The 14,182-nt window shown below is 44.4% G+C and overlaps 1 protein-coding gene across 1 annotated transcript; it reads left to right on the top strand.

Moving 5' to 3' along the window:
- Window positions 1–2,198: 2,198 nt before the first annotated feature.
- ltc4s (leukotriene C4 synthase) lies at window positions 2,199–12,759 on the top strand. The gene is made up of 5 exons (XM_072452787.1): window positions 2,199–2,303; window positions 7,744–7,843; window positions 10,767–10,837; window positions 10,941–11,022; window positions 12,288–12,759. The coding sequence occupies exons 1-5, from the start codon at window positions 2,252–2,254 to the stop codon at window positions 12,427–12,429; spliced, it is 447 nt and encodes a 148-aa protein (XP_072308888.1). The 5' UTR covers window positions 2,199–2,251; the 3' UTR covers window positions 12,430–12,759.
- The last annotated feature ends 1,423 nt before the right edge of the window (window positions 12,760–14,182 follow it).

The raw sequence follows: 14,182 nt of genomic DNA, 5'->3' as shown, positions 1-14,182 counted from the left end.
TGTTGCGGGCGTGTTGCGGGCGTGTTGCGGGCGTGTTGCGGACTTGTTGCGAACGTGTTGCGAGTGTGTTGCAGGCGTGTTGCGGGCGTGTTGCGGGCGTGTTGCGGGCGTGTTGCGGGCGTGTTGCGGGCGTGTTGCGGGCGTGTTGCGGGCGTTTTGCGGGCGTGTTGCGAGCGTGTTGCGGGCGTGTTGCGGGCGTGTTGCGAGCATGTTGCGGGCGTGTTGCGGGCGTGTTGCGGGCGTGTTGCGAGCGTGTTGCGGGCGTGTTGCGGGCGTGTTGAATGACCATTAGAACCCTTTGAATGAAATTGTTATCAAGGATTATAAATCCGAACTTTTCTAAATTGTACAAATACATTGCTAGTTTGGACAGCTAAATTCCCCCCTACCACACACACACACACACACACACACACACACACACATACACACACACACACACATACACACATACACACACACACACACACACACACACACACACATACACACACACACACACACATACACACACACACACACACACACACACAGAGTAATGGGCACTCTTGGGGGTTGTGAAAAATAATTTGATACATTTTTCCAACAGTATTCCCGCCAAACATGTGACTTTGTGGTTCCATGTGTTTTCCCATTCTTCGTCAGTCATATCAAATCTCTTTCCCATTTATTTTTCATATAATTAGTAGAGTGATTGCCTGAATCATCATTCGTTAATATAATTTTGATATTTTCCCATTGTGAGCTCCGATTGATAAGCTTTAACATTATTGTTATTTATTTATCTATGGACATAGCATTGGACGAACCAGATGCAATGTTTTAAGTGTTATAGCAGGATATGCTAATTTTCAACACTTGTCCATAGGGCCAATTTAGAGTTGCCAATTTGACCTAACACATGCATGTCTTTGGACGGTGGGAGATATAATTCGATCAGAGGGTTATGGGTTTGTTTAATACGTTTGTTATAATAATAACTTATTTGAAAATGCCTATTAAAGTCCTGTTTCTCCAAGCCAAAGATTTCACCCAAGGATTCTCCACGTCCTCCAAATGACTCACCCGTCTGTCATCTGCCAGTATAAGGCCTGTACAGGAACATTACTCTCAATATTCTTCCATTGAGCTTCATGTTCAGGGTCACACCAGCAACGCTCTGATCTGAGCTGAAGTAAAGTACTTTTTCAGACAAGGCAAACCCGAACCTCCTTTTTTTGTTTTGTAGAGTTTTGAATTGGATGCATGGATCTTTCCTTGCCATATAAATCTTGAGATTGTTTTATTCCAGTTTTATTTCAACCGCCGGCCAGAGATGGAGTCTTTAACAGGTAAAAATCTGGGCTAAACATTCACTTTCATGGTTTCAATCATTTGACTTGGATTTATGGGTATGGGATGAGGTTCCATTTTTCAAGTTCTTTTTTTATTCCAGTGGTTGTAAAAAGAGGAGTATAATTTTTCTCCAAAATTATCGATAGAGCTTTATGTAGGACCACGCCTTAATATCTCAGTGAATCCGTTTGAATGGGAAGGTCTTTCTGAAGGGGGTCCCCAAAAAGATAGAATTTCAGTTTTTTGTATATTTAGTTTGTATCCGAGTTGGGACTCAAAAATCTTGGATCTGGAGTCCAGATCTCACAGGAGCAATATCAGACTTGTGGGACTAATGGCAGGAGAAGAAGGTGAAAATACTGAAAATGTTATTGAGCAGGTCATTCCTAAGCTAATATTTCCTCATTTTTCACCATGCCGATGTTAGCGAGTCAATCAAAAGTGTTAACCATAATGAGAAAAGTTAAAACAACATGGAAACTGTTCAAGACAAACAAATGCCAATATTTTGAACCTGGTCCAAGCCAGAGTCCTGGGTCACATTACAGGAGTTTGGTTTTGGCTTGAGGGGGAGAAAAGTAATACCACTTCCCAGACACAGGAAGAACACGCAAATTCCTCCCAGACATCCCTAAAGTCTGAGCTAAATCATTTGGCTACTACTAAAAGTGAGCTATGAGAAATACAGATACAGTTATCAGTGGGGGAGGGGGGATTTGCATATTTTATTCAGAGACAAACACAATTATGCAAATCAGGAATAGAACATGATCAGCGCTGACGTCTCTTTAGCCCGGAAAGAAGCAGCAGAAACACAGTTTGTCCTCCTGACTCCGCCTCCTGTGTATCATTTACTTTGGCCGCTTAAGTCCAGGTTTAGTCCACGTTGAGACCTGGTTCAGTCCTGGATTTCCAAATGGAGCCAGTCTTTCTCGGAGCCGTTACTATCCTTGCTTTGCTTGAACAAGGTAACTTTTACATTCAACTACAAAACTACTTCCAATCCTAAACTTTGACCTCAAAAATATTACAGTTTAGACAAAAATGTACTGTTACCTTTACTAATATGACAACATTTTACACCATTCATTGGTGAACATTCTTAGATGTAAAGGTACAGCAAATGTTCAAACCAGTTTTTAGTGTCACTCAGTACCGTTTACTTTTGTCATGTTCTTGCTGCGTTTTGTTTTTTATCTTTCTTTGTTTCATCTTCACTGTTGGTGAAGTGACAATGAAAATGCTCCTGATGTTTTATTTACTTTAAGTGTAGTGACTGTGGTGGTGTTGGTAGTGACTGTGGTGGTGTTTGTAGTGTCTGTGGTGGTGTTGGTAGTGACTGTGGTGGTGTTTGTAGTGTCTGTGGTGGTGTTGGTAGTGACTGTGGTGGTGTTGGTAGTGTCTGTGGTGGTGTTGGTAGTGTCTGTGGTGGTGTTGGTAGTGACTGTGGTGGTGTTTGTAGCGACTGTGGTGGTGTTGGTAGTGTCTGTGGTGGTGTTGGTAGTGACCGTGGTGGTGTTGGTAGTGACTGTGGTGGTGTTGGTAGTGTCTGTGGTGGTGTTGGTAGTGTCTGTGGTGGTGGTGTTGGTAGTGACTGTGGTGGTGTTTGTAGTGACTGTGGTGGTGTTGCTAGTGACCGTCGTGGTGTTGGTGGTGTTGGTAGTGACTGTGGTGGTGTTGGTAGTGACTGTGGTGGTGTTTGTAGTGACTGTGGTGGTGTTGGTAGTGACTGTGGTGGTGTTGGTAGTGACTGTGGTGGTGTTGGTAGTGACCGTGGTGGTGTTGGTAGTGTTGGTAGTGACTGTGGTGGTGTTGGTAGTGACTGTGGTGGTGTTGGTAGTGACTGTGTTGGTGTTGGTAGTGACTGTGACTGTGGTGGTGTTGGTAGTGACTGTGATGGTGTTTGTAGTGACTGTGGTGGTGTTGGTAGTGACCGTGGTGGTGTTGGTAGTGTTGGTAGTGACTGTGGTGGTGTTGGTAGTGACTGTGTTGGTGTTGGTAGTGACTGTGACTGTGGTGGTGTTGGTAGTGACTGTGGTGGTGTTTGTAGTGACTGTGGTGGTGTTGGTAGTGACTGTGGTGGTGTTGGTAGTGACTGTGGTGGTGTTGGTAGTGACTGTGGTGGTGTTTGTAGTGACTGTGGTGGTGTTGGTAGTGACCGTGGTGGTGTTGGTAGTGACTGTGGTGGTGTTGGTAGTGTCTGTGGTGGTGTTTGTAGTGACTTTGGTGGTGTTGGTAGTGTCTGTGGTGGTGTTTGTAGTGACTGTGGTGGTGTTGGTAGTGACTGTGGTGGTGTTGGTAGTGACTGTGGTGGTGTTTGTAGTGACTGTGGTGGTGTTGGTAGTGTCTGTGGTGGTGTTGGTAGTGACTGTGGTGGTGTTTGTAGTGACTGTGGTGGTGTTGGTAGTGACTGTGGTGGTGTTGGTAGTGTCTGTGGTGGTGTTTGTAGTGACTGTGGTGGTGTTGGTAGTGACTGTGGTGGTGTTGGTAGTGACTGTGGTGGTGTTTGTAGCGACTGTGGTGGTGTTGGTAGTGTCTGTGGTGGTGTTGGTAGTGTCTGTGGTGGTGTTGGTAGTGTCTGTGGTGGTGTTTGTAGTGACTGTGGTGGTGTTGTTAGTGTCTGTGGTGGTGTTGGTAGTGACTGTGGTGGTGTTGGTAGTGACTGTGGTGGTGTTGATAGTGACTGTGGTGGTGTTGGTAGTGACTGTGGTGGTGTTGGTAGTGACTGAGTTGGTAGTGACTGTGGTGGTGTTGGTAGTGACTGAGTTGGTAGTGACTGTGGTGGTGTTGGTAGTGACTGAGTTGGTAGTGACTGTGGTGGTGTTGGTAGTGACTGTGGTGGTGTTGGTAGTGACTGTGGTGGTGTTGGTAGTGACTGTGGTGGTGTTGGTAGTGACTCTGGTGGTGTTGGTAGTGACTGTGGTGGTGTTGGTAGTGACTGTGGAGGTGTTGGTAGTGACTCTGGTGGTGTTGGTAGTGACTGTGGTGGTGTTGGTAGTGACTGTGGAGGTGTTGGTAGTGTCTGTGGTGGTATTGGTAGTGACTGTGGTGGTTTTGGTAGTGACTGTGGTGGTGTTTGTAGCGACTGTGGTGGTGTTGGTAGTGACTGTGGTGGTGTTTGTAGTGACTGTGGTGGTGTTGGTAGTGTCTGTGGTGGTGTTGGTAGTGACTGTGGTGGTGTTTGTAGTGACTGTGGTGGTGTTGGTAGTGACTGTGGTGGTGTTGGTAGTGTCTGTGGTGGTGTTGGTAGTGTCTGTGGTGGTGTTTGTAGTGACTGTGGTGGTGTTGGTTGTGTCTGTGGTGGTGTTGGTAGTGACTGTGGTGGTGTTGGTAGTGTCTGTGGTGGTGTTGGTAGTGACTGTGGTGGTGTTGGTAGTGACTGTGGTGGTGTTGATAGTGACTGTGGTGGTGTTGGTAGTGACTGTGGTGGTGTTGGTAGTGACTGAGTTGGTAGTGACTGTGGTGGTGTTGGTAGTGACTGTGGTGGTGTTGGTAGTGACTGTGGTGGTGTTGGTAGTGACTGTGGTGGTGTTGGTGGAGCACACTATTCTCACTGACGCTGAATTCCAATCCTGTCGGCCAAATTTCGACGTGAATTGTAAGAGGATCAAACTGAAGTCCCTCGATCTGTTGTGCAGCGCCACAAGAGCAATATCAACATTTATATCCTCCATAATTATAACGACATGAACAGTATCCAATGACTCCATTGTAGATTCACTTAAATACAGAGAAAATAAAATTCACAAGATGATGCCCTTTAGCCTGTTTATTAACTGCAAATTAAGATTTAAAAAACATTTTTAAAATAATAAAAGCTAAATAAATGTAATTTATTATGTTTAAGTAATAAATTACATTTATGTTACCTGCATGCAGTACAACACATGCACATTGCGCGAGTTCAATGATAACAATTAAAAAATAAGATGAGATATTCCTTTATTGCCCCACATGGGGAAATTTCATTGGTGCAACGCAGGAAGATACAGAGGTAGATACAGAAGAAAAGAACACTTATAGGAAGTCTGAAAAACACTTTCAGTAAACAATGTTGTCCCTTGACTTGACAACATTGTGACATGTGCTTATTCCCCTTACAATGGACAAAATTAACACTTAAAGATAAGATAATGATGAATTGTATTTGTACTACATAATAAACTCATCTACACTGAAAATATTGCCATTGTCAGCAGGATTCAAACCCATGTCGGGGGGGCAAGAGTCCGATGTTCTGTCAATAGCGCCACAATCACTGCTGTAGAAATACACTTTATCATTTAAGTTATCAACACTCAAGATGCGCATTTTGTCTTGTTTTCACTTGCATCTCTGGGTGTCCGTAATTTACTGACTGAACCAACAGAAATACTTTAGTAGTAACTATTTATGGGTGTCAGACATAAGGATTATTTCCTGATTTGAGGGATTTTGTCATATCAATTGCGCTATTAAATCAAAATACATATTTTAAATGAGGAAAAGTCCTCAAAAATCCTCAAAACCCACGAATAGAGAGAACTATGAACTGAATAGCAGAGTTGTACCTTTGTGTACTTTACTTTAAATGGTTGTACATGAGGTCATAAACTCAAGTGCACAGCTACATCAAGTCATAAAATGCTTCAAATATTTAAAACAGCAGTTTAGCTAAATAACCTTACTGGCCAAAAATGTACACAAGTAAACAGTAAAATCTCTCTCAAGAGGAAGTACAAAGTAAGTTATTACTCTGGGGAAACTGTGAGAGTAATTGTCAGGACAAAACATGAACTGATGCACAAAATCTGATATTTTAGAAAAAATTAGAGAAACTAAATATCTGAGCTGGACAAGAAACATAATTCACCTGGAGAGACTCAGACACAGAAAGGAGCGTTTAGCAAGCTTTATTACGTGGGTTATCTGGCGCTCAGACCCCGGCGGAAGACATTGCGATTATGGGCACTCCATAATCTAATTGTATTAGGAGTCTCCCCCCAGGGCCTGGAGACTGGTGGTGGTAGATGTGGCTCCCCCCAGGGTGGAGAGGATGATTAGGATGAGAGGGATGCAGAGGAGGAGGAGGGGAGGTGGTGGGTCGCAGTACGGTCTGAAGTGACCGAGCCATCTGCACGAGGGCTTAAATGGGACCGCTGTGCGCTGATTGGGAGCAGAGGAGGTGACACCCCGTGACACGGGGAGGAGTGACTTGAGTGCGTTGGTTGAGGCTGAGGAGCAGGTGGCCCGGGCGTGGCAGTGGACGTAGGTGGGTGGAGTGAGGCCCTGGCGTGGCAGTGGACGTAGGTGGGTGGAGTGAGGCCCTGGGGGGGCAGTGGACGTAGGTGGGTGGAGTGAGGCCCTGGGGGGGCAGTGGACGTAGGTGGGTGGCGTGAGGCCCGGGCGTGGCAGTGGACGTAGGTGGGTGGAGTGAGGCCCTGGGGGGGCAGTGGACGTAGGTGGGTGGAGTGAGGCCCTGGGGGGGCAGTGGACGTAGGTGGGTGGCGTGAGGCCCGGGCGTGGCAGTGGACGTAGGTGGGTGGAGTGAGGCCCTGGGGGGGCAGTGGACGTAGGTGGGTGGAGTGAGGCCTTGGCGTGGCAGTGGATGTAGGTGGGTGGAGTGAGGCCCTGGGGGGGCAGTGGACGTAGGTGGGTGGAGTGAGGCCCTGGGGGGGCAGTGGACGTAGGTGGGTGGAGTGAGGCCCTGGGGGGGCAGTGGACGTAGGTGGGTGGCGTGAGGCCCGGGCGTGGCAGTGGACGTAGGTGGGTGGAGTGAGGCCCTGGGGGGGCAGTGGACGTAGGTGGGTGGAGTGAGGCCTTGGCGTGGCAGTGGATGTAGGTGGGTGGAGTGAGGCCCTGGGGGGGCAGTGGACGTAGGTGGGTGGAGTGAGGTCTTCCAGGCTGAATTTACGTAGGCTTCATATGTTCAAATCATTTTTGACACTTAGTTTTACTCACAGTGAGAAGAGTAACCAACACTTTAACTCAAGTAAGACTCAGTAAACTTTATTGATCTAGTGATATGGGAAAACAATTCAAATGCATCACTTGGCGTGAAAAGAGTTTCAGCAAATGACAGAGAGAAACAAGACCACTCACAAAAGGCAGACAACCACAGACACTAGACTTGGGAGCAGCTCTGGAGCTCAGAGCGGGTCCCAGGAGCCCAGGAGCCCAGGAGCCCAGGAGCCCAGGAGCCCAGGAGCCCAGGAGCCCAGGAGCCCAGGAGCCCAGGAGCCCAGGAGCCCAGGAGCCCAGGAGCCCAGGAGCCCAGGAGCCCAGGAGCCCAGAAGCCCAGGAGCCCAGGAGCCCCCTGCAGTGCTGTGGCTGGAGTACACACACAACTCCTTTTATACTTTTATACTGGTTGAATACAATTGCAATATTGGTGTGTACAACAGTCTTCATTGCAGTATTTGTGTACAGCGTACTTCTCCTTGCAAGTGATCTACGCCCGGAGGAAGTACTCTGTGTCCCCCCCCTCCACCACGGGACCTCCCGAGTTCAACCGGGTTTACAGAGCCCAGTAAGTACTGCTCTTTGGTCAATCGATAATCCGGAGTATTTAAGTCATCGATGTAAAAAAACTAAAAATAATAATCATGACAATTTTAGAACCAAAAGTATATATTTTTATTTCAATCTTTAGGCTTTTTTTTAAAGGTCATTTTATTTTGTCTTTCAGAAAGTTTTGTAATGCTGGAGGAACAGACACATGTCAGACCAGGGAATTCACAGTCACAGTCTCAATAATACTACTACTACAGCTGCTGCTACTACTACTACTACTACTACTACTGCTGCTGCTACTACTACTACTACTACTACTACTGCTGCTGCTACTACTACTACTACTACTACTACTACTACTACTACTACTACTGCTGCTGCTGCTGCTGCTGCTGCTGCTACTACTACTACTACTACTACTACTACTACTACTACTGCTACTGCTACAACTACTGCTACTACTACTACTACTGCTACTACTACTACTACTGCTACTGCTACTGCTACTGCTACTGCTACTGCTACTACTACTACTACTACTACTACTGCTACTGCTACTACTACTACTACTACTACTACTACTACTACTACTACTGCTACTGCTACTGCTACTACTACTACTACTACTCTACTACTACTACTACTACTACTACTACTACTACTACTACTACTGCTACTACTACTACTGCTACTGGTACTGCTAGGCAAAGCAATATCTTTCCCTAGTTCTACATAAGATTAGGTTGTACATGTTCAGCTTTTCTTTGTAAATCTCTTTTTGAACCTGGAGCTTTGACTTGCGCCATTTCCGTTCGGCCCTGCGGCACTCCCTTTTCTGTGCCCTGACCGAATCATCATTTCTCCACGGCGCCTTCTGCTTATTTTTAACCATTTTAGCCTTTATAGGGGCGATGGTGTCCAGAACATTCAAAACACTAGATGTAACAGAGTTCAACAAATCATTTACATTAGAACATGAGACATTTTCAAAGTTTATCATTTCCATAAACAGTGCACCTGTGCCATCATTTATGTGTCTCCTCTGAACAACTGCAGGACCAACCGGTGGTTTGGGAGAAACAGACAGGTCAAAGAAGACACAGAAATGATCAGACAGAGCAGCATCGACCAAGTTGACATTTGAAATATTTACCCCCTTTGTAATTATGAGATCTAGAGCGTTCCCTCTGCTGTGGGTGGGGCCACTCTGCTGTGGGTGGGGCCATTGTGCTGTGGGTGGGGCCACTCTGCTGTGGGTGGGGCCACTCTGCTGTGGGTGGGGCCAGTCACATGCTGAGTAAGACTGAAGGTTTCAAGGACAGCATCAAGCTCTTTAGCGTTTCTGTCACAAATATTATCAACATGCACATTGAAATCACCTGTAATGACCAAACCATCAAAGTCTGTGCATACGACTGAAACATCTCAGTAAAATCATCAATAAAACGTTGGCGGTGCTGGAGAGGCTTGTATAAAACAATGAAGAGAATGAGACTGTTTTATTTTAAAGGAGACACTCAAATGATGAAAACACCCCAAAAGACAACCTGCAGGTCATTATTTCATCCCTAAAGATAGCACAGACTCCACCCCCTTTTTTGTTTTCTCGTGTTTCAGATTCAAACTTAAAGTTAGGTGGAGCAGATTCTATCAGAACTGATCTGATCTCTTACACTCCAGTGAGTGGATGTAATTAGTCACAGTTTATGTACTAAAGCCGACAGCCAACATGGAGCAGAACGTCTCATGTCAAAAACAAACAAATCACATCATCAGTCTCTGTAAATCAACAGAAATGTATCACCATGTGACTATAATCTGAACTCACATACGCTGGTGGCTCGTGTTTGTTCAGTTTTCTCCTCCTGAGCTCTTCACAGATGTGGTGGAACTTTTGTCGTTGACAAACCTCATATGGAATATCTGGAGCAAAGAAGACGTGCTCTGCTTTGTACTGGAGGTCTCCTTTAACCCTTGCAGCCTTCATGACACGTTCCTTCACACCAAAAAGAAAGATGCACTCATTCTTTTTTTTCAGATTTTTTGGCCCGTAGGCTTCATTAGACAAGAGAGGAAAGTGTGAAATTGGGGATGAGAGAGAAGAGAGGACATGCAGGATTCTGGATTCAAACTCATGACATTGCGGCCTGGTGCACATGTGCTGTGCCTTAACCACTCCACCACCGGGCAGCACACAATGTGCTCTCTCTATTGTGATGGGAGGGACCCCATCATTTATATTTATTTATTTATTGCCCTTTATTTAACCAGGAAAGACCCACTGAGACATACTGTAGCATCTCTTTCTCCGGGGAGACCTGGCCCCAGAGGGGAGGAGCTTATTGTACATGTTTTAGTGTTGGAGGAAACCTACGCTACAGATAAGGATCAAAACCCATAAATTCTGTCTTCTTGAAGTATCAACTCTTTTCATTTTAAATTAATGCAGTGTTTTTCATGAGCAGCAGAGAGGAAACATCTTTTTCAAAATGGTGACAACAAGTCCCAAGTCACATGACTGAAACCCAGGAATAGCCATCTCAGTCACCAAAGCCGGCCTGATTGTGGAAAATGTGTGCATAAAATAGACGTCCACTTTGTGGACTCTGTAGACAATCACCCTCTGAGGGAGTAATATATGTATTGAAGCTGCAAGAGTGTGTGGAAGTTGGACAAACTCCGGGAAGTCCAGTTCCTCCTGTAAAACTACAACATGCACAAAAGGTAAATCCCCCAGATAAGATCTGGAGATGCAGAAGGCATCTGAAACATCTGAAACATCTGAAACATGTCACGGTCTGAGAGAACAACGTACTGCTCCATTCAAAAAAAATGTCCTTGATATTAATCTTGGAAGACCAAATTCAACATTTTGTAACTTTTGTAACTAGTGGTTACTACTACTACAAATGCTACTACTTCATATTTTGTTTTTCCAGAGCCAACTGCTCCGAATACTTCCCCCTGTTCATCACAGCTCTCTGGACCAGCGGAATATTCTTCAATCAAGGTACATGTCACTACTTGTGAACAGATGTTTTTTGATTTGCAAAGTGTTTGTAGTTGTAAATATATATATATATATATATATGTTGTGTGTGTACTCCACGCAGGCCTGTCGTGTGTTTTTGGTGTTCTGTATCTGTACGGCAGACTGCAGTACTTCTGGGGATACGCCGCTTCTCCTCAGGGCCGGTGAACACCTACTTCTACCACTTCTATTCACTTACAATAATCTTGTGGAACAATATTACTTCTCAGAGTAGTTTTCAGACCACATACTTTTATGAGGACAATATTGTACAGTGCAACATTCTCTTACTTGGGTTAAAGTTTTGGTTTCTCGTCCCAGTGTGAGCGATTCTACACTGACAGAAGCTTTACGTGAACATCAATAAATATTCATTCATTCAGTCTTCTTCCAGTGCCTTGACTTCCAGTGCTTTGTCCTCAGACTGTAGTCCGTAAAAGTACTCCTTCCATTGCTTTGGTGTTAGAAAGCCCATGAGGTCATGATATGTCTTTGTGACTAGAATAGTTGTTGTTGTTTCAGAGACCAACCGGCTTTATTCCAAGGGAGACCCTTCTTCATCTTCCTCTAGTGACTTTGGGCTTTATAGTGACTTTGGGCTTCTTTATAGTGACTTTGGGCTTTATAGTGACTTTGGGCTTCTTTATAATGACTTCGGGCTTCTTTTATTTACTTCTAGCTTTTCGCTTCTAAATTTTGACAGTCACGAGTGTTTTACAATTTTACATAATAAATAAGTTGAATTTAGCTTTAACCTTTTTCAGGTCCATTTTACAATAATAGGCCCAATAATGATTGAAACATAACCTGTTAACTTTTAATTAGCAATTTAAAATGTTTAATAATGCTATTTTTCCAACATGCTTTTATTGTTATTGAAACTTTAAACTGAAACATGAAATTATATTACAATATACAAAAAGTGTAAGAAAAGCTCCTGCACAGTGCCATACTTGCAAATTCTGAATTTATTTGGACATTGACAAGGGTTTGAGAAAGTATTCAGCTTATTTACATTATAATATTAAAACCATACAGATGTTAAACATTATGTGCATCTCATTTGCACATGTTAATGGGGCTGAAGTCGCTTGTTTTGGGCTTGGGTTTCAATGCCTTGGCCACAACCCTGGTTGGTACTGGATGGTACTTTGAAGAACAAACCACAAAACCATCAGTTTATAGAAGACGTCTGGATGGGAGTTGAAAACGTCTTGATTTTTCTGAAATCTGTGCTACTTGGACCATTCCTGGATGAATGAGGGACTCTTACTTGAGTCATTATTTGGGGACTACATTAAGTTTAATAATTGTAGTATATTCACCTTGACTGCTCCTACTCCTGTGCATCGTTTCTATCTGGCAGATTACACTACATCTCCTCTGTGATTGGTTGATCGTTATCCGTTGTACTTCTTTGTTGTTCCAGATTGGCTCCATTATACGTCTGTGCTAAGGTTCTCTGGGCTCTGATTGGCTGCTCCACTGTTGGCGTTTTTTTGTCTTTCTCCAAAATCTACCTAAACACGGACCTGCTTCAGATCACCACCGCTGCCCTGGGTTTGTACTGACAGGAAACAAGGACTGTATATACTCTGTAAACTCTGCATACTCTGTGTACTCTTTATACTCTGTATATTCTGCATACTCTGAATACTCTTTATACTCTGTATACTCTGCATACTCTGAATACTCTTTATACTCTGTATACTCTGCATACTCTGCATACTCTGTGTACTCAAACACGGAAGTGCATCTGGTTCAAACTATCTCTTATACTTTTCTCACTCAACAAGGAGCACATCCAAAATAATAAAAAACAACAACAATAAAAAATGATTGCCCAGAGTATAAGTCCCATCTAGACCAGAGTCTAGATGGGACTAGATCCATCCATCCAGGACTAGATCCAATTTCAAATTTATTCAAAATGTAAAAGTTATAATTTGGGTCCAGTCCTTGATTGTTGGGGCAGTTTGCATCATCCATCTCTTTGTAATTACCTTCTTTCCTGTCAGGAGAATGTCTACCGATTGTGTCCATGGCTGGAGTTTGAGGCACATTATTGATCTCAGTCCAATAACCCCAAACGACAGGACAGTCCCAAAACACGTGATAGTGGTTTGCCTCCTGGTGCCACAGTTTCTCCAACAGTTCGGGTTTCCATTTTCATAAACCAGTTTAATATTTTACCATCTTAGTTTGGATTATATGTTTTCATCAGCTCCTTCCGCATTGTAAGAACAGATTTCACCCAAGGGTTCTTTACCTCTTCCAAATGACTCACCCGTCATCTCACCTGTCATCTGCCAGTAAGGCCTGCACAGGAACCCCCGGCACCACATTACTCTCAGTATAAGGCCTGTACAGGAACCCCCGGCACCACATTACTCTCAGTATAAGGCCTGTACAGGAACCCCCGGCACCACATTACTCTCAGTATAAGGCCTGTACAGGAACCCCCGGCACAACATTACTCTCAAGCCTCATATTCTGGCTCACACAGCACAGCAATGCTCTGATTTGCGTTGAAATAAAGTAATTTTTCAAAAGAGCTCCAGCCTCATTATCCTTTTGATAGTTGTAGAGTTTTGAACTGGATACATGCTTTTTCCCCCTGCCACACACAAATCTTGAGATTGCTTTATTCCACTCTTCAAACAGCCGGTTGGGGATGGAGACTGGGAGAGTCTGGAACAGGTAGAGAAATCTGGGCAAAACATACATTTTTATGGTTTCAATTCTTCGACTTAGTCCTAAGTACGTGATACAATATCCCGTACAATATATATGATTAACATTTTCAAGCTCTCTCTCTTTTTAAAAAAAAAAAAGGTTTTGTTGCCCGTAGGCTTTATTAGACAGGGAAGGACAGTGTGAAATGAGAGCGGGGAGGACATGCAGTAAATTGCCGAAGCTAGCTCCACATGGAGCCTGGCTAACATGTGCAGCTAGCTCCACGTGGAGCCTGGCTAACATGTGAAGCTAGCTGCACATGGAGCCTGGCTAACATGTGAAGCTAGCTGCACATGGAGCCTGGCTAACATGTGAAGCTAGCTGCACATGGAGCCTGGCTAACGAGCCTGGCTAACATGTGAAGCTAGCGCCTGGCTAACATGTGCAGTGCCTTCATTGACCACAGCAGCACTCAATATATTTTTTATAGTAGTTAAATGAGGAATATAATTTTTCTCCAAAATGATTGGTCGGTGTTTATGTCGGATCAAACCCAAATATCTCAGTGAATCCATTTGTCATATAAATGGGTCGGTCTTTCTAAAGGGCACAGGAGGCCCCCAAGAAGATAGAGGGTTCCCTCAGAGT

Source organism: Eucyclogobius newberryi, unplaced genomic scaffold (assembly GCF_026437365.1).
Source record: "Eucyclogobius newberryi isolate DKJ021-1_F unplaced genomic scaffold, fEucNew1.0.hap1 SCAF_19, whole genome shotgun sequence".
Taxonomy (NCBI): domain Eukaryota; kingdom Metazoa; phylum Chordata; class Actinopteri; order Gobiiformes; family Gobiidae; genus Eucyclogobius; species Eucyclogobius newberryi.
Note: the sequence above shows the minus strand (reverse complement) of the source record. Positions and strands in the feature narration are given on the sequence as shown.

What these genes read in the sequence shown, in the direction of transcription:
- ltc4s (XM_072452787.1), top strand. Translation starts at nt 2,252, where the DNA reads ATGGAGCCAGTCTTTCTCGGAGCCGTTACTATCCTTGCTTTGCTTGAA. An exon ending in CCTTGCTTTGCTTGAACAAG is followed by an intron (nt 2,304 to 7,743) that starts GTAACTTTTACA and finishes ATTTGTGTACAG; the next exon opens with CGTACTTCTCCTTGCAAGTG. An exon ending in AACCGGGTTTACAGAGCCCA is followed by an intron (nt 7,844 to 10,766) that starts GTAAGTACTGCT and finishes TTGTTTTTCCAG; the next exon opens with AGCCAACTGCTCCGAATACT.